This window comes from Anolis carolinensis, chromosome 5, assembly GCF_035594765.1.
Source record: "Anolis carolinensis isolate JA03-04 chromosome 5, rAnoCar3.1.pri, whole genome shotgun sequence".
In the NCBI taxonomy this organism is placed as follows: Eukaryota; Metazoa; Chordata; class Lepidosauria; order Squamata; family Dactyloidae; genus Anolis; species Anolis carolinensis.
The window spans coordinates 173,828,514-173,855,860 of NC_085845.1; the positions used below are offsets into that span (position 1 = coordinate 173,828,514).

At 42.8% G+C, this 27,347-nt stretch overlaps 1 protein-coding gene across 1 annotated transcript; it reads right to left on the minus strand.

Moving 5' to 3' along the window:
* Window positions 1–1,422: 1,422 nt before the first annotated feature.
* cdc42ep1 (CDC42 effector protein 1) lies at window positions 1,423–27,347 on the minus strand. Its single transcript, XM_008110686.3, has 3 exons — window positions 27,002–27,347; window positions 15,143–16,196; window positions 1,423–5,543 (listed from the first exon to the last, which is right to left on the minus strand). The coding sequence occupies exons 2-3, from the start codon at window positions 15,558–15,560 to the stop codon at window positions 4,699–4,701; spliced, it is 1,263 nt and encodes a 420-aa protein (XP_008108893.1). The 5' UTR covers window positions 15,561–16,196; window positions 27,002–27,347; the 3' UTR covers window positions 1,423–4,698.

Sequence of the window (27,347 nt, forward strand, 5' to 3'; positions counted from 1 at the left end):
AAGAGGAATGGACAAAGGCAGCCTCCCACAGGTTCTTGGACAGCGACTCCCATCAGTCACCCCATCGACACATACAAGGCCTTCATTTTGCTCACCTTAGTGCCACAGCATTTAATTCTCTGATGAACCAAGCCTCTCACCCCTCAAGCATAATGGGCCTTTACAACTTAAGGAAGGGGCAGGATACTTTTTTTGAACTGTAAACAACAAAAGTTCCCCAAATTTCTCAGCCAACATGGACACTTGTGAGATTGTGAAGGCAATAGTCCAAAACAAAACAAAAACTTCAAAAACTGATATAATAAATAAATTCTCAACCTAGTGCTAGCTATATAGTGCAGATTCAGCCTCTTTATGACAACTCACAAGGGAGCTGTGTTGGTTTTTATGAATCTCACCACTAGAAAGAACTTGGCAACATAACTTTTTAAAGCCCCTTAAATATTTAATGTGGCTAGTGGAGACTCTGGTTATTGCTGTCAAAAAATTATATTTTCAAGCTCTGTATTATAGTGTGCTTATTATATTTTACATTTCATTTACATGTTTCTTCCCATGTGTCTAAAGGTTTATTTACACTGTAGAATTAACGCAGTTTGACGCTACTTCAAATTCCATGGCTCAATGTTGTGGAATGATGGGAGCTTTGATGAGGCACCATCACACCTTGGCAGAGAAGGCTAAAACCATTGTCAAACTACAACACCCATGATTCCATAGCATTGAGGCATGGCAGTTAGTGGAAACTGCATTCATTCTACAGTGTAGAGGGCACGCTGAGTGAATGTTAACATTGTTATTTCTCAGGAGATGTGACATTTCCCATTTTTTTCCTTCTCTCTGTAATACAAATGTAAATGAACAAATACGGATGGGCTTGAGAGGAGTGACGAATCTTCTGAAATTCTGCATTATTATCTTTTTAATTCAATGCACCTATTTGTAACTTAGTGTTATAAACTCTAGGTAACAAAGACAACAGTAGAGAATCAGAAGAAACATGATGGATTTCAGGGGAATCTTAAAAATTGAGAATCAGATGGTTAGAAAAGAGAATAATGGGATTCTTTAACCTGTGCTGCTGATAGATTACAAAATGCCCCTGGTTTCTTTTGATTTTATTATTAGGGCTAACCCCTGGCATTCCAACCATTAGAACTAAAGCATTGTCATCCAATCGAAACGGGCCTCTTCCTAGACAGTTTGTTAGAGTGATTAATCATGCTTTCATCCTCAGCCTAAACACCATTTTACTCACTTAGGAAAAAAGGAGAAAATTGAGTTGCCAGGCAACTAGGAAATGGCCTAATATATAGGCACACAGGGTGGGTGAGGAGGTGGAGAAATAAGAAGCCCCAGGTCTCAGATGAACCCTGTGTCTTAAAGGCTGAAATTCACAGAAAAGAAGGACCACATCATCCATCAGTGTATATAGAGATATATTTATAAAATTGCAGTAATGTGAACAGTAACAAGTGGAAAGGTTACACAGAAAGGGAGAGAACCTTTGTTTTGATTTGTAATTTTTGGGTAATGAACTAGACATGCCTGTGTGTGTGCCTTTGCATTTGGTCCACTTGTTAAAATGCAAATATCCAATTATAGGAGCATGAAAGAGGGAAATGTATTCTGCTTCCCTTGTGCTGATCTTCTTGAAAAATAATTTGTCCAAAATAGATATTTTGATGAGGAAAAAAGTCCCATTGGTACCAAGAGCCACAGTTCAATGGTAGAGTTCTTACTTTGTATGCAAGAGAACCCAGTATTTTTAAGATACTTCCATTTGAAACCCTGGAGAGCCATTGCCTCTGTTTCCATCAGGTGGGAGATATGGCTCTCTGCATCTTGTTGGGGCACCACCAATCAATGATGGTAAAGGAAAATAGGAATTGCAGTCCAACATCTGGAAGGCCAGATCTCTACTAGACGAGTGCAGGGATAGATTGGGAAGGGCAACTGCAATGCCCTAGATCAGTGGTTCTCAACCTGTGGGCCCCCAGGTGTTTTGGCCTACAACTCCCAGAAATTCCAGCCAGTTTACCAGTTGTTAGGATTTCTGAGAGTTGAAGGCCAAAACATCTGGGGACCCACAGGTTGAAAACCACTGCCCTAGATGTTTTGTGTTTGTAACTCCATCACAGCCAGGGGTGAAGGATTATTGAATTGCAAGTAAAAACTAAATTTGAAATGTCTCATTTTCTTACCCAAGTTTAGATGGCCCGGTGATCTAACTTGGATTGGGAAAAGCTTCCTATAGAAAATGTTCAATGCAAATATGGCAAGTAATGCCATGTTCAATTAGTACCCTTAACCTAGCATTCAAGTGACCGTGATGCTGCCTTCTGAGATGTGTCATTTAAAGGTAAGTGCAGTTCAGGAAGTCAATTGAGGTCAGTGAGTCATAATAACCCACAACACAGGGGACAGCAGATGGCTAGGCTTTCCCCCATAATGCTTCTTTATTATATTCCTCCTGTTATTTTGTAGTTTCCTCTTCCTACTCCTGTCACATAGATCTCACTGGTAGCAACTAACGTGCTCTGGCCACTGCCAGCTTGTGAACAATCAGAGTGCTGTGTGAGGAGCAACTCTGTGACCTCACCTCCCAACAATCTCTGCTTTGTCACAAAAACCTCTCTGTAGGAGCTTCGGGAGAACTGGCTCTTTCCAGAGAGACCGCAATGCCAAGAGGCATCCAATGTGGGGACACTTGAAGCACTGTGATCCGATGGACCACATGAGCAGAGGCACCAGGAAGAAGAGGGAAGCTAGGCAGGGGCTTCCCCACTTTCTGAGCCTTTCAATATAAATGTGTGTGTCTCTGTGTGTTGGTGGCGGGCGAATGTGTTCTTTATTCATTACATTTTGTGAACACAGCTGGCAATAATTGGAAAGTTATAATTGGAGAGAAATGCTCCTAGAGATATGTATACAGATCTGGGGGAAATTCCATTTTTAAAAGACAAAAACTCTCAGAATCCACATTTAGTATAATTCCCAGCCATGAGAACTAATGCCCTCCCAATTGATCAGGATTATTATTATAGAGTATAGGAGAATCCTATTTTACCTTCCCTGCAGCCCCCAGAAAACACTGGGGTTGCTTTGGTCAGCTCATCTGGATACAGTGCACTAAGTAAATAGACTTAGGGAACCATTTTTCAGTAACTGTGTCATGGATGATGGACAAAATGTGGAGTTATGGCTCTTCTAAACTTGGTTTGTGATGTATTCTGATTCTTACTAGCAGCCATATTAGGAACCATGGCATGACTTCTTCCTTATGCCTGGTATGTCCTCTGAATTGGCTGTCTGGCTTCTACTTCATCCCTTTGTTTCTTGTATAAATAGTTCCTTGAGAACAGAATGATTTGACCACAGAAAAATGCAGACAGGAGGTTAGAAGAAGGCTATGTATGAGTATCTCCTAAAATATGCAGAAGCAGGGGGTGGTGGGAAGGAAGCTGGGTGAGAAGCCTGATTCTCATGTTTTTGCTGTGCTAGGAGAACAGGACTGCCCTCGCGACACCTTTGTCTGAAAGCCTCTTCAAAATGTGTGTAATGCGGTGATTCAGACCTGATCCATTGCTCGTTTCCCACAGTGGTTCTTTGAAAGCACCCCCATGTGAAACCTGACAACACTAATTTGACCATCTCAAAGAGATGGGATGACCTGGCCCACCTCACTTTTCAGACTGATTGTACACTGTTGCAGTGGGAACACATTTCATAAGGAAGTATTTTCAAATTAAGTTTTTCCCTCTCTCCACTAGAAAGAAAATCTGAGGGGACCTGCCCTCCTGTCAGGACTCTGTATCTAAGTCTATGCTTTTATGACTTATGGCAAGCCTATGAATTTCATGTTTTTCTTAGGCAAGGAATACTCAGAGGTAGTTTTGCCAGTTTCTTCCTTTGAAATATAACCTATAGCACATCATCATATTTGTTTGAGTGGCCAATGCTATTTAGTACAGAGGATGGGCAATGTTTTTCTTTCCAAGGGTTACATGTGGCCACGAGTCAGGGACTACACCTACACAGACATTGTCCCTTCACAGTGTCAGACTTAACCCTGAGCAGAGGAGAGATGACATGTTGATTGTTTGGTGAAAGGACATCTGACTGAAATAATAGCCCTTCTGGTCTGAAGGCAAAATTATGTACTGGCAGTTGGCTGAATTCACTTTCGGACTGAAACACACATCCTCCTACATAGTTTATGGTTTTTCCTGTTCTCCCAGGACTTCAATTGTGTCCTTAAAAATGTTTTAAAAAATCCACCCTAGAATTATTTGACGGGAATGTTGACAGTTTTTCTGGCTTTTTAGAGAATATGCAGCCCACCCTGGCACTACCTGCAATGGCAATATCAGTTAACCAGTGCGGGTAAAATGGGAAGTAAACTCATTAAGGACTGGCTATATTGAAAAGGGCCTCCAGGGCCTTAATGCCTCTTTTGTTTGGGTTTCTTTTTTCCAGCTGGTGGTTTAAACCTTTAAAACAGGGAAAGGTGGGAGAAAAGGGGAGAAAATAACTTCTTCATTCACCCACCTACTGCCATTTTGACCATTTTCAAAGAAGGTGAACCCTCTGAGTTTACACACTCATCAGAATTTCAGTTTGCAAGCTGCATTGTTCCCTTTAACATTGACATCTCCTGGGAGTGTGCTGGGCAGTTACATAAGGGCATATAGTTTTTCAGACCTTAACTTCATCTTCTTCTTCCTCATCAACATATCCAAAAGAATCACTAAACCCTTCTCTAGCAACAGTTGCCCCATGTCTATAAAATTCCTCCTCCTCCTCTTCTTCCTCCTCCTCCTCTTCCCTCTGGTGCCATCCAGCCTTGTGCTCCTGCCACTCTGGTACCCCTCCCTTGAAGCGCCATGTGTTGGTATCTGGGCTCTCCCATGACGCTTGGCTCCTTGGCTCTTCTTGCTTTTGTCTGCCAACCTGATAGGTGCTTCCTGCTCCATAATGGCAAGCTAAAACTTGTGCTGCTTTGCTGAACTCTCTAGCTTCCATGTTGCAGTCATTCTGGCGTCCTTGCCAAGGGGTCTCTTTTGGCATTGCTCCCAGTTCAGAGCTCTTCCCCCTAGAACAGGGAGACCCTTCCTGAGAAAGCTCTACAGATTGAGAATCTCCATTGGTACACAATGAATGGCCCAATGGCGAACTGGCTCCAGACTGGCCCCACAAACTTGATCCAGCTCTGCTTTCTTCACAGTTAGCTCGCAGCGACCCCGATCTCCAAGACACAGAGTCCTCTGCCCAGGTGCTTTTCAGGGGAAGAGGCGAGATAGCATCACTGCTGACTGACGTTTGACTCCCCCGTTTTTCCTCGTCCTCTCTGTTGGCTTGGCTGCTGACACCTGTGGAACTGATGACATGGAGAAGTTCACTCATGAGGGAGGGTCCAAGGTCGAGGCGGAAAGACAGCAGGGAGTCTGAACGTGTCAGTGTCGATTCGGCAAGGTGGGAGCTCTCCTGACTCTTCTCTGAGCGAGGGACACGCGGGATGGTGCAGAATCCAGATTCCAATCCTGAAAAGGCCAAAATATCAAGAGTGAGGAAATAGTGTCATTGTAGGAGAACCAACCCATTGAGGTGAATATAAGAACACAAGAGAGGGGGTGGGAAAAATGTGGTCCTTCTGTACTGCATCTTCCATTAGCCCTAGGTAGCAGAGCTAATGGGAGGAAGCTCTGGTCCATCAACATTTGTAGGGATGTACCAGGAAAAGCATGAACATCTTCCTATGTCTCTGATGATACAGCCCATGCGAATGGGTCGATAGTACAGTAGAGTCTCACTTATCGAACACTCACTTATCCAACATTCTGGATTATCCAACGCATTTTTGTAGTCAATGTTTTCAATATATCGTGATATTTCCGTGCTAAATTAATAAATACAGTAATTACTACATAGCATTACTGCGTATTGAACTACTTTTTCTGCCAAATTTGTTGTCTAACATGATGTTTTGGTGCTTCATTTGTAAAATCAAAACCTAATTTGATGTTTAATAGGCTTTTCCTTAATGCCTCCTTATTATCCAACATATTCGCTTATCCAACATTTTCACTTATCCAACATTCTGCTGTAGTTTATGTTGGATAAGTGAGACTCTACTGTACCTGTACTGGGGAATCAGTGAAGGTAGATTGAGAAACAATGCTTGTACAGATCTGGGTGTCTAAAAAGCCAGTAGAAAAATATGGTTTTACTATTTTTGTTGAACTTTGTCTTCACATAGCCATGCTAAGCTGAGCTCAGCTGAGGATAAGTAGGATTATTCTGATTCTGGCATTAAAAAATACCAGCATTTGCATTGGGAAGTACTGTATACTGTAGTTCTTTCTCTTTCTACATCCTAATTTTTCACCTCAACACGAAAGATCATCTATTTGGTTTCACATGCTTTCCATAGTGAATTCAAAGTGAAAATGGGATACAGTATTTACATGCCGCTCGAATTAAGGGATCAGAATAGCGATGTTGGGTCTGATTAAAGGTCCTTCTACTCCAGTATTATTTCACACAGAAGCTAACCAATCACCTATAGAGACCTATGAGCAGGACATGAGTGAAACTCAAGTTTCTGAGTAACTGCTATGTACAGAATGCCATGTCTGGTGCTGGAGAAAATATCTATAGCCATCATGAATGGGCCCCGGATTATGATTTAGACTTGTGTAATTTTTAAATGATGTTTTTATAATTGATGTTTTAATTATCTGTTTTTAACTGTATTGTTTTTATAAGTGTTTGTTTTTGGCATCTAATGACTGCTGGTTGTGAAGCCTCCCGAGCCTCCCCTCCCCCACTCCGGGGTGAGAAGAATGGGATACAAATGTATGAAATAAAATAATAAAATCATGGCTAGTAGATATAGTACCAATATCCTTGTACTTCATGAATTAGCCTAATACACTTTCAAGGCTATCCAAGTTGGCAGCCATTGCTATATTTTGTAATTGCAAATTCTATAGTGCAGCTCTGTCCTGAATCTCTCAATGTTATTCTAGCATTATGTGCTGGGGAGAGACTTATTGATAACTGCTTTCTGCTTATACAGTATTAATTCACTATCTGCTTCCTCAAAGAGAGGGCGTTAGGAGAGTTCCTTCCATGGCCTGCATGTAGATAATTATTCTGAACCTTCCAACCTCCTGGATGGAGAGATATTGATAGACAGGATAACAAAATGGTAAACAAGCAAACAATGAAGGACAAATTGATTATATTTGACAGGTTGTACAAGTTCCCTATAAGATCTTAAAGTTTTCTAGGTGCTTAGTCAAGATTTCTCTGCATCAGAGGATAACAGTTTCACGATGAAGTTATTGTAGATGGATTGTGTTATGTCAAGCTAATGTTGATTTATATTTGCTATGCTCATGCATATTATGTTAATGCCATTCAACTAAAGTATGCAAATCAGCCACAGCTCAGTGGCTTATGAGCGATTTCCAATAAGCAACTCTCAGTGCCGAGAGCAAATTTTTCATCCCTGAGCTAACCCAGTATCCACCCTTCCTCCAACAGTATGAGCATCAAATATAATTGGGAAAATATGCACAATGTCAATGTGATCATGGTATACTGTACCACATTATTGGCATGTCCTTCTCATCTTTTGGTAACTAACACTTAAGACCCAGTTTAACAGCTGATAACTCAGGTGTGCTTTTCTTTCCAAATGAATGCTAGAAGCAAACTCTGTTCTAGACTCAGAAAAATACCAATCACTGGACTAATTATTTCCTAAGATCTCACTAATGTGGAACTATCTGTGTAGATGCATAGAAGTGACTCATCTTAGAACCTGACAGTTTGGCTAGTGTGTTCCAATAGGAGCTTGGCAGACCCAAGAAAGCATCTGTAATGGGCAAAGATGACTCATCTTATTCATATTTTCTTCCTCCAAATAGAAAAAAGGAAATGGCGTGGAACAGTCAGCCTGTGTTGGAAATGGATCTGAAAAGGATCAGTGGGCTAGCTTGTTCTCTGCAGCAAATAAGGCTAAATTAGGAGCAGGGAAAGTATGGTCCTTAAGATCTCTTCGCAGCCCTAGGCAGCATAGTCCATATTGATTGATATTGGGAGTTCTAGTCCAACAACATATGTTCCTTAGACATTTGATAGTATGAATCCTGGAAATACAAATTGAATCTTGGCACTTAAAACATCTCAATAATCAAGAGTGGGGGCATACACATAGCATATTTCTTCAATTATAAGATGCACCCTAATGTCAGTAGCGCCATCACCATAAGATACACCTGTAATTCTAAGATGCACTCAATTTTTAGAGACATTTATATAGGGGGAAAGTGTGTCTTAGAATTGAAGCAATACAGTAATACATATTTCCTAATTCAGTTGCCATGAACTTCCTTGGATCTGTCTAACATCATGATTGCTAGTACCCCCTTCCCTGACATCTCATACCCTGCTTTGCGGGATGGGCCACTATGATTTTTCAGCAATGAAAATGCTTCTTGGATTCTTCTACATCTATCAGGAAAAGCATATGCTAAATCAGGGAATTCCTGTGTGTCCTCTTTATCCTATCTAATAGCAAGATGTCACTACCCATATATTGATAAAAAGAAGGTGGTTGATGTTGTGTGCTTGCTTCATTAGGCAGCAAATGATGGATGAACCAAAATGATTATTTCATTATTTTTTGAAATCATTGGTTTGTACTTTGAGAATTATTGGTTTAAGGATACCTTCATGCAAATATTAATCACTGTATTGCTACGTTCCTCAAACTGAAGCCCTCTGGATGTATTGGATTACAACTCCCATCATTCTTGCCAGCATGTGAATAATGGGAGTTGGAATGCAACCCCTCCCAATAGTGTATCTGGGGGACACCATCCTAACTAACATGCTGTCTGCCAGATATTTTCATCCTATTCAGGGATGATGGGAGGTGTAGTCCAAGCCACCCACAGGTAAAATATTAGAGAAGGCTTCTTTAGCTGTCCTCCAGTTATTTGCAAAGCCCATTATACTAAAAATGAAATGAATTATGCACCAGAGACATCTGGTCTTAAGCAATGAAATAATAGGGTTGGTTACACTGCAAATATATAGTGAGTGATGGGACTGCAAGCTTGATTACCCTGCGATACTGACTGGACAAAATTGATAGCCTGGAGAATGAGGTTTATATTTAAAAGAATGGTCAGCCTTATCTTTTTTTCTAGGCTTAGCTCATGATGCTGGAATCCATCTGGAGGTGGCAAGGGGGAGGGACAAGCAAAAATGATAAGGAATTGTAAAAGGCCCAAGGGAGGGGCTGGAATGGCATCTAGTGCATGGCTCACAATGTTCAACAGAGGGCAGCATTGCCCCACATCTCTCTTGCAGAAAACCACAGAAGAGGCTGGCAATGCTAAACAGGCTTCCCAGCTGGAAAGGATCACTTTTGCAGCAACAGGAACTCAGAACAGAGGTCCCTATTCACCTCCCTCTGAGTCCACCACCTCCTCGTTGCAAATGCTGCAGTGTGGACATTTTACATTGCAGATGCAGGCTCTGTCGGCAGTAAAGAAAACAGCCTCTGTGCAATGAAAGCCAGAACGCTCTCTGGAGTTTGAATCAGAATTGGCTGACCCCACCAACTGGGCAGAATGAGGCAATTGCCTCTCACAGCAGATGCTCAGGAGGGGCAACAGTGGCAACCCCTTAAAATACATCTATACTATAGAATTAATGAGGTTTTACATCACTTTAATTGCCATGGCTCAATGCTATGGGATCCTAGGATTTGTAGTTCTGTGAGGCATCAGTACTCTTTGGCACAGGAGGCTAAAGACTTTGTAACATTACAACTCCCATGATTCCACAGCATCCAGTCATGGCAGGAAAAGTGGAGTCAAACTGCATTAATTCTACAGTGAAGATGCAGCCCTAAGCGCCCTCTTGGGCTTGTTCTGCACTCCCTATACTAACCAGTTGTCCTCCAGTGTGTGAATTGTCCTCCAGTGGAGGTACAAGTAAACTGTACCACTAATATATGGAATTGAAGAGTGGTGGTCTTGCCATCTCCACCTCAAGTTACACATTGTTTTGAGCTGACCCAAGCTCAGATTCTCTGTTGCGTTGATTATGAGAAGTATAGGGGAAACTCTGAGCTTCCCACTTGAGAAGGATCAAAGAAGATCTTTTAAGTTGTTAGGTTTAGCACTTCATATCATAGTAGCCCAGTCTCTCATACCCCCATCCTTTTTCTGCTTTAGGGCCTGCATTACTATCACCCTTTTTTCCATGTCCTACAACACTCTTCCCTCTTTTCCACTCTGGCAAACATATTGGACATTCCTTCAGCAATAAAAACAATCTTCTTTCCCAACAGCTGTCTTTTTGGCATTTGATATGCAAGGCACATATCCCAGCTCTGCACAAACAGATATTTCTAATACTTCTGGAACATTGTTGTTAACTGCTGTCAAGTCGCCTTCAACTGGTGGTGACTCCATGGATGAGAGACCTCCAAATGACTATCTTCAACAGCCATGTCCCAGTGGCTTCCTTGACTTAGACTATCCATCTACAATGTGGTCTTTCCGTTTTCTTACTGCTGTTTCCCTTACCGGGCATTATTGTCTTTTCTAGTCTTCTCATGAAGTGTCCAAAGCATGACAGTCTCAGTTTAGTCATCTTCTAGAAAGACTGGCTTCTAGAAAGATCACTCCTAGATTACTCAGCAAGATGTCTAGTTGTTGTCAGTATGTCTAGGATTATACACTTAGACTTCCTGTTCATTCTCATAACTCATTTCCTACCATACTTTACAACATGTAATCCATCCAGAAAGAAATGGCCATAAAATTTGGGCTGTTCCTGGTTGTACATGTTGAGCTGGGGCCAGAATTATTTATTCTGCTTGTTTACTTCTTTGTAATCTATGGCCAGATTTGAAGATCCACTGATTGCTTCACTTTGCCCTTTGATCTGTTACTGTAGACAGCTAGCTTTATTTGCAGGTTCTACTGCGTTTTAGGAATTTTACAATTTTATCAGATGGGATTTTATGTGTTTGTTGTTTTTAAACTTACATTGCTGTTTATATGCTTATGTACTATTTGTTTATATGCAGCACTTCGTAGTGCTTTTGTGAGTCGCCCCTTTGGGGAGATGGTGGCAGGGTATATTATTATTATTATTATTATTATTATTATTATTATTATTATTATTATCCTGCCTTTCTTCTAGAACCTCTTCTACATTGCTGTCTGATCCAGATTATCAAAGCAGATAATCCATATTATATGCTTTGAACTACACTGCTACACTGGATTTTATATGGCAGTGTAGAAGGGGTCTAAGAAAAGATCCCAACATGTTTTGTAGGCCACCCTTATTGAAAAAGAAGGGGTGCCACAGAAATAAAATAAACAAAAAAGAGTCAAAGAAACAAGCATTACCAATTACTCATTCTGAGATAAAAGTGAAATTATATTGTCAAAACTGTAGTTAAAACTATTTTTTAAAACACACTAATAAAATTGCAATGAAATGTGAAAAAGTCAAACACATCCATTTTAAAACTTCTGACTATAACAGGCAGTAAGATGCAGAAGGCCTACTTTGTCTGCTGTCAGAAGGACAACCCTAAGCATGCTGGATCCATCTGGATCCAGTTCTTTATGTATTTATTTAAGTCATAGAAAGGTAAAGGTTTCCCCTGATGTTAAGTCCAGTCATGTCTGACTCTGGGGGTTGGTGCTCATCTCTATTTCTAAGCCGAAGAGCCAGCGTTGTCCGTAGACACCTCCAAGGTCATGTGGCTGGCATGACTGCATGGAGTCCCGTTACCTTCCCACTGGAGCGGTACCTATTGATCTACTCACATTGGCATGTTTTCGAACTGCTAGGTTGGCAGGAGCGGGAGCTAACAGCGGCCGCTCCTGCCGCTCCCGGGGTTTGAATCTGGGACCTTTTGGTCTCCAGCTCAGTGCTTTAACGCACTTTGCCACCCGGGCTCCTATTTATGTTATTTCTCAGGCTGTAAGTTTCTCAGAGTGGATTATAAAATAGGGGGACATATACAGTGGGCCCTCAGAATCTGTTGGGATTTTGTTCCAGGACTTCCTGTGGACACCAAAACCTGTGAATGCGTTCCTTATACAAAATGGCAAAGTCAAAGTTTGCTTTTTGGAATATTTTTGGTAAATATTTTCAAGACATATTCTGGAGCCCTTGGTGGCACAGCGGATTAAACTGAAAGATCAGCAGTTTGAATCCAGGGAGCCTTAACCAACACAGAGTACATCAACACTGTGGAATTAATGCTGTTTGACATGAATTTTACTGCCACGGCTTAATGCTATGGAAATATGGGAGTTGTAATTTGGCGAGGCACCAGCTCCTATGATTCCATAGCACTGAGCCATGGCAGGTAGTCATGTCAAACTGTATCATTTCTACAGTGTAGTTGTACCCACAGACAGTGGTAGGGGATGATGGAAGTTACAGTTCAACAACACCTGGAGGATTACCAATTCCCTGCTCTTATATTAAGTAGTAACAAACAATGCATCATGTCTGAAATCCTTATTCAAATAGAATACATTGTGTGGCAAATACACAAGTGGCTGCTTCACAAAGAGCACAGAAAAAGAATGTGCAGTCCTGCTCTCCACTTTTCTTCCCAATCTGTATTTTGCATCCAGCACAATTTGAAAAGGCTTTGAGACATACAATCGTTGTGCCCCTCTTGGTATGTTAACCAACTAACCTACTCCTTTCCTGCGCTCAGTCCTTGCACACCTGTAGGCTTCTCCCCTAGACAATGGCATTATGATCCTCCCTCTCTCTTCACCCATATTCACTGTTCAAGGTGAGGAGGGCTGGGTAAGGCAGAACACATTATTAGCATGTAAACCAAGGACAGCAAAATTGTGGTTCTCTGCATGTTGCTGAATGACAACTCCCAGATGCCCTTGGTGTCAGAGTCAGTGGTGATGAACGTTCAAAGTGGCAGTGTAATGTCACCTGGCAAACTGCCATCTTGATGTAAAGTTAACAGGCTTATTATCTGCCCCACCCTTCGTTGTCAGGCTCTGATTTTGAATGTTAATCTTATCTCATTTGCTCAGAACTTTTGCAAAGCTCATCTTGATGCTCTTCTTTGTTTCGTTCTCATTTCCACCTATTGCAAAGCTTATCTCGCTTTTGACCAGTCATACGGCTTGGGAAACTCCAGTGCAGAACAATAAATGGCAGGGCTTTGTTCTAAAGTAAACAATTAGGCAATAGATAAGAAGAAAAAGTAATAAGCAACCAGCCAAGCTCAGGCACTGGATATATACCATGTAATGAATATCAACACCAGTAAGTGTCATACACGAGGCCCTATATGATGCATTGAACCAGGGCTTAATTCGCAGAAGACAAGACTATTTATTAGTCATTCCTGAAATATCTCTTTTCTTTTCAAGACTTTCTTCAATTCAGTTGTACTCACCTACAGCAATCACATTTTGCAATGGAATATTTACCCTGCTCCTTTATCTCTCTCTGCCTTTCTAAACCATGCTTCCCATCTTTCAAACCCTCTGTGAAGAACTGGGCTGGCCAGAAAATGGATGTCGCTATTTCTGAACTCTTTTTTATAGAGTGGCAGAAGAATGCCAAGTGCATTTTGGAATTGTATGCCTTGGCAGAAATATCCTTTGGTTGTAAACCAGAGAAAGGCTATTAGAAGAGCAATCACAAAGAAGCAGATGAGATCCAAAGAGTGTCCTTAGACGTCTCACTACCACTTGGCTGAGAGGCAAAGAAAGAACATCAGAGCAGCACTTGGAAAAACTACTTTGCTTAGACTATAACTCCCAGATTCCTCCAGCTAGCATTGCCATCCCAGGCTGAATAGGGGATTCTGGGATTTGTAGCAGCACACCACCTCACAGGGTGTGCCTAAGACAGTAATTCTCAACCTGTGGGTCCCCAGGTGTTTTGGCCTACAACTCCCAGAAATCCTAGCCAGTTTACCAGCTATTAGGATTTCTGAGAGTCGAAGGCCAAAACATCTGGGGACCCACAGGTCTAAGAGCCCTGGAGAGTTCCTTCACTGTGGCTGTGCATATTTGACTCTAGCAGGGTTTTATCTGCAATATTTATTTAGAAGAACACTGCCTTGTTCTGAGGCTGAGAGAATGTGATTTGCCCAAAGTCATCCAGTAGAGACCTCTGAAGATGCTGGTCACAGATGCAGGCAAAACATCAGGAGAGAATGCTACTGGAACATAGCCATACAGCCCGAAAAATGCACAGCAACCCAGTGATTCCAGCCATGAAAGACTTTGACAACACATTCTATTTAATTATTTTGCAATGTTTTGTTTCTTTCTCTTAGAAGACTTGTAAACCTAAACATTTCCACACTCATTTCCCTGCAATGCCCCTGGCATATCTCTGCAAGGATGTCATTTGACATTGGTTATGGCAAGGGCGTGGGCAAGTTTTGGACTTGTGGGATCGGCTTTTATTTTTAAAACTAGAATCCAATGACCCACCAACCAGAGCCTGGTGCAAAGGACAATTAAAGAATTCTGAGCCTTTCTGAGCTTTCAATCCTTCCCCACAAAAATCCACCCCACCCCTTTCCCATTTCAGCAACATAATTGATCTTGAGAGGGGAGTTATTTAGTTGCGGCTGACTTTTGTTATTGTCAAATGACGCAGGAGTCAGAAATCCTTGCTGACCTACTGCAAATCTCCCAGAGCTCTAAAGGCTAGAAATCCAGCTCTGCTTTCATCCCACTCTTGGTTTAACAGGACGCCGCAATCACTCAAGAGCCAATCCTCCCACTCTTAAAGTACCAATTTGGTAGCGCGACAGGTTGTAGTAAAATAAGTAAAATAAGTGAATATCAAGAAAAAAGAATTAGTGAAGCATTAATCCTCAGAATTAATGCAGCAGAGGGTTGTGGAAGAGGTCATGCGTAGAGCATTACCTTTAAATATTCACAGCCCTTGTCGGCCTTAAAAATTTAACTTAACAAAGAAGCAATTGTGGATGCCTCTCTGTGAGTGTTTCTACCTCAGAAAACCCAGGAAAAAGTCTGAAGCAAGGTAACCCATTTAGCCCAAATTGCCATGCTCAGGAGCCACTTACCATAGTCAGAAAAGCTGTTGGGTGTGCTCTTGAAGGCAAACTTTACCCCAAGCCCATCGTTCTGGTAGGCCCCCTCATTGAGCTGTGGCAACGACACAGCATTCTTGATGATGGGTGAGATGGCCGGAGGCATTGGAGAGTCCTCATCCTTATTTCGGCTACTCCGGTTCCTTAGTGGGCTCCTCCGCACATGTCGCAGCGTCCGGGCAAAGAAGTTGTTGGGTTTGGCATCCTCACCACCATGGTTCCTCAGGAAGGAAGTGTCCCCAAAGGCATCCCCGCCACGGCCCACATGCATGGTGTGGCGGAAGTCCCCCAGAGGGGGGCTGATCATGTCTGGCGTCAGCTCTGTTTTGAGGCGGCGCTTGTTGTGGGAACCCGACACCCATCCTATCACGGGTAGCTTCCCAAGACTCATCTCCTGGCTTCTTTGTAGAAACCCTTGTCTTTGAAATTCCACAAAGTGTCCTTCTGAAAAGGGAGCCTCCACTCCGGTTTTGTCTCCCTGTGTATATAGGTCAGTGAGTAGAGGTGCTCCTGGAACACCCCATTGATGGTCCTTCTTTTCAGCCCCTTATCTTCTGGGCTACTAAAAGGATCAAGACTGACCTGTCAAGCAACCTCTGGGTTTCCTGCAGAGGGTGGGACTTAGCTCCTTGGTAGTTTCTCTCTTCAGCTTTCATGAAGCCACCAAGCCGATTTGTTTCCTGCCCTGTCTGGCCTCCCAGAGAAGCAGAAAGGATGAGTGTAGATGGGAATCCCAGTCTCCCTCCTGTGTAGAGGTTAAAGGAGTGACCAAGGAGTCTGTTGCTAAACCGGTAGCTGTTCTTGTCTGGCTGGAAGTGAGCAAAGCTGGAGGATTAATGTTAATCCCACGGACTCTTCTTCCGCCTGTTCCTCTCTCTCTCTCTCTCTCTCTCTCTTTCTTTCCTGTCTCTTGTTTTACCTCTTACCAGTGTGGGAGCTGGCTAACAGATGGGGCAGCAGGTCACAAGAGCCAGAATGGGAAACTCAGGTCAGATGCCTTGATCCTGGATCCCTGCCATAAGACATGCTGGAAAAGACAGAGAGTAGAGAAAATGTGAGGCATCCAAGCTGTGAGAGTCTGAAAGCTACCGAGACTTCAGAGGTGAGACAGATGTTTGTTGCCAACCTGCAGGAAAAGCACAATGAACTCCTTGCGTTATGTTCAGGCAAAACTACAAATTGCCTTAGGTAATGTTTCATCTTCAGAAGGCCTAAAGCAGTGCTTCTCAGCCTGTGGGTCCCCAGATGTTTTGCCTTTCAACTCCCAGAAACCCCAACAGCTGGTAAACTGGCTGGGATTTCTGGGAGTTATAGGTCAAAACACCTGGGGACCCACAGGTTGAGAACCACTGCTCTAAAGGCTCCAGAGGCTGTGCGATGTTGTAAATTAAGTCAGGTGAACCACAGTAAGCACTTGAATGGGAGACACCTCAACAAATTCCAAGTGCTGTAGGCCACACTACAGTTCAGAGTGAGGAATAGGCAAAACTATCTCCAAGTATTTCTTGCCTTTAAAAAAAACCTTTTGAAATTAATGGAGTCAGCATAAGTCAATGGGCAACTTGAAGGCATGCACACACATTGCTTTACCTTGGATACTCTCACTATTCAACATTTTAAATAATGCATGCGGCCCACTAATTCATTTTTGTTGGCCCTTGCCCTTCTTACTGGAAAAATATTTTAATTTAACATTTGGAAAAAAATCGCTTACCCTTCTTACTGCTTTAAGTTTTTGAATACAATATGTAATTTGTTTTCTTTCTGGAATGTCTCTGGCCCTCACATTCCTATACTTAAAGTTTGATTGGCCCTTGGATAACTAAAGGTTGGACCACACTGACTTAGATGAAGGGTTAGAAGGCATGATCATCAAGTCTGCAGGCAACACCAAATTGGGAGGGATAGCTAATACTCCAGAAGACAGCAACAGAATTTAAAACTATCTTAACAGATTAGAGGGATGGGCCAAAACTAACAAAATGAACTTCAGCAGGGACAAATGCAAGCTACTCCATTTAGGCAGAAAAAATGAAATGCAAAGATACAGAATGGAGGATGCTTGGCTCGACAGCAGTACGTATGAAAAAGATATCGAAGTCCTCAAGGACAACCAGTTAAACATGCGCAAACAATGCAATGCAGTGGCAAAAAAGCCAATGGGATTTTGGACCGCATCAATAGGAGTATAGTGTCCAGATCTAGGGAACATCATGCTATCCCTCTATTCTGTCTTGGTCAGACCACACCTGGAATACTGTGTCCAATTCTGGGCACCGCAATTGAAGGGAGATGTTGACAAGCTAGAATGCGTCCAGAGGAGGGCGACTAAAGTGATCAAGGGTCTGGAGAACAAGCTCTATGAGGAGCGGCTTAAAGAGCTGGGCATGTTTAGCCTACAGAAGAGAAGGCTGAGAGGAGACATGAGAGCCATGTATAAATATGTGAGAGGAAGTCATAGGGAGGAGGGAGAAAGCTTGTTTTCTGCTGCCCCGGAGAGCAGGACACGGAACAATGGCTTCAAACTACAGGAAAGGAGATTCTATCTGAACATTAGGAAAAACTTCCTGTGAGAGCTGTTCAGCAGTGGAACTCTCTGCCCCAGAGTGTGGTGGCAGCTCCTTCTTTGGAGGCATTTAAACAAAGCTGAATGGCCATCTGTTGGGGGTGATTTGAATGTAATTTTCCTGCTTCTTGGCAGGGGGTTGGACTGGATGGCCCACAAGGTCTCTTCCAACTCTATGATTCTATGAAAATAAGATTTTCTGTTGCTATTCTGATTTGCATGTGATGTAACACTACTGATCACCTAGCTTCAAAACAGAACTTGGACTGCAGTTTTGGACTACAGCTCCCCCAAACCCCCATCACTAAGAAGTTGGTCAAGATGTTGGACTGCAAGTCCCAGCATTCTTCACCATTGGGCTCAAGGGTAACTGTATCCAAATATAACTGGAGAGCTGCACTCTGGCCCTCCTTGCTGTATACAAACGTGTAGGTTTAGAAATATATTTTTAGTTTGCTCAGCTTATAAAATTACAAAAAAACAACAGACATGACGTGTTGTCAGATTTCAGTACAAAATGTCATTTCAGTGAACTGGGTCTGAAAAACACTCTTGAACACATTTTTGTTGCACCCAGAGACTGCCCTGATGCTATTTCTGAGAAACAAACAGGAAAGGAGAAGGAAGAGAGGCATTATATATCAAGGATGTTTACACCTGTGAAGAGATCCACGATTTAATCCTGGAAGTCAGGTTGGGAGTATTAGGTAAAAACTAAGAAAAACTACGGATGTAATTATGTGTGTCTACTAGAGATCTCCAAGCCAGACTGAAGACTTTGATGATGCCTTCCCGGAACAGATGACCACACATTCAGCACGGTAGTAGGAATGGGAGATTTCAACTGTCTTGGTATTTATTGGAAGCCAAACTGCTTTGTTTTCTGGGACTCCTGGCAAGGTTCTTTTGCAGCCTTGCTACTAAACATGGAACCAGAATCCTTCTGTGAACATATGTACCACCACATATGGTCTGGCATCTGTATTAAAAGGAATTTGTTTGCCTTTAACTAGAAACATTAGTGGTTGATCACTGTGGTTGGGAATGGGAGCACACAGCTTTATAAAAAGCCCCCACAAACTATAAGGAGCAGAACGACCTGCTGGTTTTCATCTTCCCCAGCCATGCTTTTGCTATTCTTTGCTTGGGAGAATCTGAGCTGGAAAGTACCCCAAAGATCACTTAATTCAACCCCAACAATGCAGGAGCTCTGTGATATAACTGGGGAACACTCTTGGGTGGAAAAATAAATACACATTTATTTACTGTATTGTAAAATTGTAAAGATAGCAGCAGGGAGTGACTTGTGCTTTTTGCCTATTAACTATGTCACATGTCTTACATGAGAAGTGAGACAGTTCTGAACTGTTTTTCTTCCTTTTGATATCTGCAAGGAAACAGAGGAATCATCATATATACTTGAATATAAGCTGAGTTTTTCAGCCCTTTTTTAAGGGCTGGAAAAGCCCCCCTCGGCTTATATTCGAGTGAGGGTCCTGGCTGGCTTATATTCGGGTCAGCTTATACTTGAGTATATAGGTAATCAGAGTTGGACAGTCTAATCTTATTGAAATCTTATAATTATCTTAAATTACAGTTTTATGTAAATATTCAAAAACATTTAACCTACTGATACCTCAATTAATGTAATTTTATTGATATCTATTTTTATTTTTGAAATTTACCAATTGCTGCTGCATTTCCCACCCTCATCTTATATGTGAGTCAATAAGTTTTCCCAGTTTTTTTGTGGTAAAATTAGGTGCCTCTGCTTATATTCGGGTTGATTTATAGTCAAGTTGTAAGGTAAAGGTAAAGGTTTTCCTTGACATGAAGTCCAGTTGTGTCCGACTCTGGGGGTTGGTACTCATCTCCATTTCTAAGTAGAAGAGCCGGCGTTGTCCATAGACACCTCCAAGGTCATGTGGCCAGCATGACTGCATGGAACACCATTACCTTCTCGCCAGAGCGGTACCTATTGATCTACTCACATTTGCATGTTTTTGAACTGCTAGGTTGGCAGAAGCTGGAGCTAATCGCTCTCCGGATTTGAACCACCAATCTTTTGGTCAACAAGTTCAGCAGTTCAGTGGTTTAATCCGCTGCACCACATGAGTATCTACAGTAAATACAGGTGTGAATCTTTGCTATGCTAGGACCTTAGAGTAAGGGAACTTTACTGGTTAGAGGATTATGGGAACTGTAGTAAAAAACCCCTAATCTGTTAGAGGTCTTATGCCATCAGTAAATGGAGATGAGGTGTTGTGTTTAGTCAGAAGCAAAGGTGGCTGGGAATTCTTTTTCTCCTCTCCCTCCCTCTGTCATCTCTCACTTTTCAATCTCCTCTCTGATCAGTAGGCTACTAGACAAGGAAAAATCATTTTCATAAGAGATCTGATCACTTGTAGAAAGTTTTTTTTAATTGGGCTGAAGACTGCATATTGGGCTGTCAGTTGCCCACATTTGGAGTGCCTGGGAAAAAAAAGAGTAAGGGAATGTATTGTTGAGCACATTTGGATCCTCCCATCCGCAGCTGAGGAGTTCTCTTGGGAAATAGGATTGACACATACTCTTGTTTCAAAAAGAAGAAAAGATATGCTGGTTCAGATAGCTAGTGCTACCTAAGGTGCCCAAACAAGAACGAGATCCTGTTATGTAGATAATTGCGTAGAATTGATAGTTTTTACAGCAGAAATGAGGAAATATTGTATCCCAGATGTTTTTTGGACTGCAGCTCCTATCAGCCTGAGTCAGCATAGTTATTGCTGGAGGGACAATGAGAGTTACAGTCCAGCAACATCCACAGGGCTGTATTTTCTCTGGATTGTTTTATTTGGTTTGGCAAGATATAAAGCTGAAATTCTGTTGAAAGGTAAAGGTATTCTCCTGATATTAAGTCCAGTCGTGTCCTACTCTGAGGGCTGGTGCTCATCTCCAAGAGCCAGCGTTGTCCGTAGACACCTCCAAGGTCATGTGGCCGGCATGACTGCATGGAGTGCCGTTACTTTTCCGCCGGAGCAGTACCTATTGATCTACTCACATCTTCATGTTTTCCAACTGCTAGGTTGGCGGAAGCTGGGGCTAACAGCAGGAGCTCACACCACTCCCTGGATTCAAACCTCTGACCTTTTGGTCAGCAAATTCAGCACCTCACCAGTTTAACCCCCTGCGCCACCAGGGACAACTGAAATTCTGTTAAATAACAACAACAACAACAACAACAACAACAATAATAATTACAGAATGAAGCACTGTTCTCTCTTGCATCCAGACACTTTAGAGCTGCCCATTTATCTTTCTCTTTATGTTATCTTCAAGGGAGAAAGTACCTAATTTTGCACATATTGCACTTTACAACTTTGCTTTTTTGGCAATGTGACAGCGTTTGCTGGAAAGGTGAGAAAAAGGTTGTCATTCCTTGCGCTCTAGCATATACACATTGGTATGGTGTTTCTACAACAGCAGGGTCAAGGGGAAAGTAAAAGCAGGAACAGTCTCTCTCTTTTTCTCTCCAAGGCCTTCTTTCGCTTGTCTCATTTGTTTTGAACTATGGCTGGTTACGGTTATTTTTATACAATCCTCAGTATATTTTAGGCACTTTTATAAACAAGGCAAGACGATAATTACTGTTTTTCCTCCTCACTTTCTCCTCTCACTTTATTCAGCTGCCAAAGCTTCTTCTCTTTTTGGGGTGGCTACTGCAGGGTTGTTCTTGATCTTTTTTATTGTATTTTTATTATGGGTAAACTTTGGCCCAGCAGGTGTTTTGGACTTCAACTCCCATCATTTCTAACAGCCTCAGGCCCTTTCCTTTTCCCCCTCAGCCGCTTAAGCGGCTGAGGGGGAAAAGGAAGGGGCCTGAGGCTGTTAGGAATGATGGGAGTTGAAATCCTTGGCAGTTTGAAACCGCGGGTCGGGGTGAGCTCCCACTGTTAGCCATAACTCCTGACAACCTAGCAGTTCGAAAACATGCAAAATGTGAGTAGATCAGTAGGTACCACTTTGGTGGCAGGGTAATTGCAGCCATGCTAGCAATACGACAGCAGGTGTCTATGGACAACAGGCTCTTCAGCTTGGAAATGGAACAAGAGTACCTCCCCATGGCCAGAGTTGAGCACCGCCTCCAGAAAGCAAGAGATGAAAGGGCCAGCCTTTACCTTTGTTCTGTGTATTTGTATGCCGTTGTTATTCCACTGTATTAAAAACATTGAATGTTTGCCTATCTGTGTATGTTGTAATCTGTTCTGAATCCCCACGGGATTTTTTGGGGAGGGCGATCCAAGCCAACATCCTTGGCTAACAGATTCCAGATATTGTAGTTGAAAATGTACCCATTTCAACCACTGTATTGGACCCTGAAATCTCCCAACAAATACAACACACCTAAGACTGCTGGGAGATTGTGGGTTAGATTTTTTGGGAGGGGGGATTGTGTGTTTTTAAATGCATTTTAATTGTATTTATTATGTTCAAACTGTATTTTTAACCAGACACACAATACTATTTAACTGTTTTTTTTTTAATTTTTGTATTCATTTTGTTTTAAAGGGAGCCCCGGTGGCGAAGTCTGTTAAAGCACTGAGCTGCTGGACTTGCAGACTGAAAGGTCCCAGGTTCAAATCCCGGGAGCCGAGTGAGCACCCGCTGTTAGCTCCAGCTCCTGCCATCCTAGCAGTTCGAAAACATGCCAATGTGAGTAGATCAATAGGTACCGCTCCGGCGGGAAGGTAACGGCGCTCCATGCAGTCATGCCAGCCACATGACCTTGGAGGTGTCTACGGACAACGCTGGCTCTTCGGCTTAGAAATGGAGATGAGCACCAACCCCCAGAGTCAGACATGACTGGACTTAACATCAGGGGAAACCTTTACCTTTTATCTTTGTTTTAAATTGATCGAAGTGTGAGATTGTTAACTGCCTTGAGTTCTCTCAGGGAGAATTGTCGGATAACTAGGGGAAACAAAATAATAACAAAAATTAAAGATTGACATTGTTAATGTCTCTAATATTTGCAATACTTCTTGCCAGTAGCAAGCAATTCCCTTACTTCATAGTGGAAAAGGCCTTAGGCTTCTCCCAAAACCACGCAGTGCCCACAACCTTTATGAGGCTCCTTATCTACTATTTTTGGCTCTGTTCCCTCTTTCCACCGTCCCTTTGCCAACTAACTTAGGCCACTACTGCTGAGGCCAAGACTCTACTAAAATGCCCAGAAACAACAGCTCCAAAAAAACCTTCCTACTCACTTGAATTAATAGGCCAAGTCCACTGATTCCTTTGTTTAAGCTGTTGTGACTGTCTGGTCACGATACGAACAATGGTGTTTATTCTGATCCTGCATCTTGCCCGTTTTCTATTCATTTGTCATATGGTGCTGGAATCCTAAGCATGTTTACTCAGGCCCACTGAATTCAATTGTGCCTACTCCTACATACATATGCATGGGATTGCACCCATTGTTTTACCTCATTTTTGTCACAACAGCTACCTACCTAGGCTAGACCGCCCCAACCTAATTCCTCCCAAATATACTTGCACTCCAGTTCTCACTGGCTCCATCTGCAGGGGAATGGGAGTTGCAGTCCAACACATCTGGAAGGCCACCAAGCTGGTATAAAGTTATGAGGGCACTTTCTTTTACTTTTCCAATATCTCTTGAATATACTCCCTTTATTGCTCCACAATCCTGCTTTTGTGCAGCAACACTCCTAGTCCAAAACAAAGGTGGCACTGAAAAACAGAACACGGCAACTTTCCAGTAGACACTCCACTTTCAGGGGAGAATAAGGGTGCCAGGCCACCACAAAAGTGAAAAAGCGACTTTCTGAAAAGCTTTCTTTTTAATCCAAGGGCCGTTCTACACAGCCATATAACTCAGAATATCAAGGCAGATAGTTGAAAATATCTGCTTTGAACTGGGTTATGAGTCCACACTGCCGCATAATCCAGTTCAATGTGGATGATATACAGCTGTGTTGAAGGGGGCTGAGAGGAAAGCTCTCTAGAAATCTCTAAATCCTGCAGGATGACTCTATGGTCAAGTTGCCCTGGAAGATCTAGAGATTCTTAGAAAGCTCATGTGAATCAAATCTGTGAATAATCAAACTCACAAAAGTCAAACCTGCAAATGTGGAGGACAAACTGTACTTTTTCCTGTCGCTTAATCAGGATTGTATAACACCGCTTATTTAGTGCTAGCTCATAGATTTAGGTCCCTTCTACACTGCCATATAATCCAGATTATCAAATTAGATAATCCACATTGTCTGCTTTGAACTGGATTACATGAGTCTACACTGCCATGTAATCCACTTCAAAGCAGATAATCTGGATTTTATATGGCAACGTAGAGGGGGAAAATGGGCTGTGTCTGTTTATCGTTTCAGGGGTTGCTCACCCACTCAACAAGTTCATAAGTCACACATTTCAGGAGACTATTAAGCTGGATCTAGGATGCCCTATATCCCAGGATTTCACTGGATTATATGTCCACATTGCCAGATAATCTGGGATCAGATCATAGGATATAGGATGGTGTAGATCCAGTCTTAGCTTGTGGTATCCCATGCCACTATGCTAATTCTGTGGTTTATGATGATCCTGGCCAGAACTAGTTCTATAAAAGGTCCCAGAATGTTTTTATTTTGACCAGCTATTCAATAAAGGCTGCTGAACAGAAAAACATTTTACTCTCTTGGAAAAAAAGAGTTGTGACAAGAAACAGAAGGAAAGGATCAAAAAGTCTCCTTGGGCAGATGTGGCTATAACGCACCCTGGCTTCCACACAGCATAGATCAGAAAACTCGGGGATGTGTGGTTTCTGTGAACAGAATTTAGCCAAGTTGAGTCACAGTTCTGAGTGGAAATCTGGAAGAGTCAGTGTGGAGAGTCCTTCCCCATTTTAACTAGCAAGGTAATAGTGAAGGCTCTGCCATCTGGAGACTTAGACATAGAACTGTAGAGCTGGAAGAGACCATAAAGGCTATCCAGTCCAACCCACCTTTGCCATGCAGGAATACACTGTCTAAGCACCCCCGGCAGATGGGCATCCATCCTCTGATTAAAAACCTCAGGAGAACTCCACCACACTCTGCAGCAGAATATTCCACTGCTGAACAACTCTTACTGTCAGGAAGGTAATTTTAAAGAGGAATCTCTTTTCCTGCCATTGAAATCCATTGCTCCATTGTGTCCCAGTCTCTAGTACAGCTTGTCCCCTCCTCAATGTGACATCCTTTCAAATATTTAAACATGAACTAGAATGCACACATGTGTGACAATAACCCCCCTGTGCCAGGTTCTCAGGATGGTCCATTTCTTCAGGGTGTGAAAACAGACTAAATGGGACCTGGGTTGCTGTAAGTTTTCCGGGCTGTATGGCCATGTTCCAGAAGCATTCTCTCCCAACATTTCGTCCACATCTATGGCAGGCATTCTCAGAGATTGTGAGGTCTGTTGGAAACGAGGCAAGTAGGGTTTATATATCTGTGGAAGGTCCAGGGTGGGAGAAAGAACTCTTGTCTGCCTGAAGCAAGTGTGAATGCTACAATTAATCAACTTGATTAGCACCAAAAGGCCTCGCAGCTTCAAGACCTGGAGGAAACTATGAAAATGAACAAAATTTGGCTACAGTATTAGAAAAATTCTAAAATCAGGACAGTAAATAAAAAAACAGCACTCTGAAAACAGGGGAATTCCCAACATGAAACAATCAGGGCCAGCTAACACATTCCAACAAAGGATTCCCCCAGGCAGGAAGCAGCCAGGCCTTGAAGCTGCAAGGCTTTGCTATGCTAATCAAGGTGATTAATTGCAACATTCAACAGACAAGAGTTCTTTCTCCCACTCTGGACCTTCCACAGATATATAAACCTCCCTTGCTTAGTTTCCAATATACCTCACAACCTCTTTAAAAAATCAGAAGAAGTAAATAAGAAGCAACATTCTGAAAACAGAGGAGTTCCAGACATGAATCAATCAGGGACAGCTAACGACTCTGAACAAAGGATGCCGCCAGGCAGGAAGAAGCCAGGAGATGAAGCTATTCAATGCTAATTAAGGTGATTAATTACAACATTCACACTGGCCTCCAACTGACAAGAGTTCTTCTCTCACCCTAGACTTTCCACAGATATATAAACCTTCCTTGCTTAGTTTTCTCCATACCTCACAACCTCTGAGGATGCCTGCCATAGATGTGGGCGAAATGTCAGGAGAGAACGCTTCTGGAACATGGCCATACAGCCCGGAAAACTCACAGCAACCCAGTGATTCCGGCCATTAAATGGGACCTCTTTGGATTCCTCTCCCCATCTCTCTTCTCTGGGAAGGTCCGCCTGGGAAGGTCCGCCTCAGGAAAAGTGAGTCATACACAAAATGCATGCAGCAGATTGGGCGTCTTTCCCTCCATCCGAATTTTGAATGTCGGAATATTTTCCCTTCCATATAACAAGATGTTTTTTCCTACCTCACAACCTCTGAGGATGCCTGCCATAGATGTGGGCGAAACGTCAGGAGAGAATGCTTCTGGAAGATGTCCTTTCCTACAAGGAATTCTCTCCTATTAATTAAGGGGGGAAACCCTAAGCTGTCCTGTCTCTTGAAATCCTAGTAGATCCCAACCAACTTTATGCTCTGCCTTCACTTCTTGTGCCTTCTTCTTCCTTCTCTGCCACCTCTTCACTCACCCCTTCCAGCCTTCAAACTTTCTATAGCTCCATTTAGGAGTTTTCTCATAAATCCTTTCTTTTTTTCTCAAGAAACGCTCACACACGCTCTTCCTAATCCAGAAATGCCACTTCTTTTTACCACTTCGCCTTGCTTTTTATTTCCATGCCTTCTTCCACTATGGCAGCTAAAATAGTGTCAAACTTTCATTCGACAGTATAGTCCAGGCATGGGATAACTTCGGCTCTTCAGATGTTTTGGACTTCAACTCCCATCATTCCTAACAGCCTCAGGCCCTTTCCTTTTCCCCCTCAGCCGCTTAAGCGGCTGAGGGGGAAAAGGAAGGGGCCTGAGGCTGTTAGGAATGATGGGAGTTGAAGTCCAAAACATCTGGAGGGCCCAAGTTAGCCCATGCCTGGTGTAGTTACAGCCTCAAGCCTCAATCTTTCCCAGGACCTCCTTCAATCCGGTTTACAAAATCCAGAGAGACAGAATCAATGCAACCTTGTCAAGTCAACCCCGGTGCGTCCATTCTAATCGGATTTCCTCCAGTGGGACTTTGACCCGCTTTCGAAAATGAAAAGTTTGGGACTTTTTACCTTTTTCGTGGGAATGGCAATCCCCCGCCTTGCTTGGCTTGTCTTGGAAGTTTGCATGTGGGTTTTCCCTCCGAGGAGCAGCGACTTTAAGAGAAGAAAGGGGACTTTCAGGGCTCTTTGCCCCGCTTGTGCCCTGAGTCTCCGCAACGGGGCAGCCGACTGAGCCGAAACTCGCTCCCCTTTTCCCTCTGCCTGCCGCGGGCATAAAGCAGGGCTGTGGGGAGGAGGAGGCGGCGTTTCCAAACCCCACCGACCAATCCCCAAACGGCAGGGCACGAAGCCCGCAGGAGACGGAGTCAGTTTCGGAAGCCCTGCAGAGAGAGGGAAAGTCGGCAACTCCGGGTCG

What these genes read in the sequence shown, in the direction of transcription:
- cdc42ep1 (XM_008110686.3), bottom strand. Translation starts at nt 15,560, where the DNA reads ATGAGTCTTGGGAAGCTACCCGTGATAGGATGGGTGTCGGGTTCCCAC. An exon ending in CAACAGCTTTTCTGACTATG is followed by an intron (nt 5,544 to 15,142) that starts GTAAGTGGCTCC and finishes TGGCCTTTTCAG; the next exon opens with GATTGGAATCTGGATTCTGC.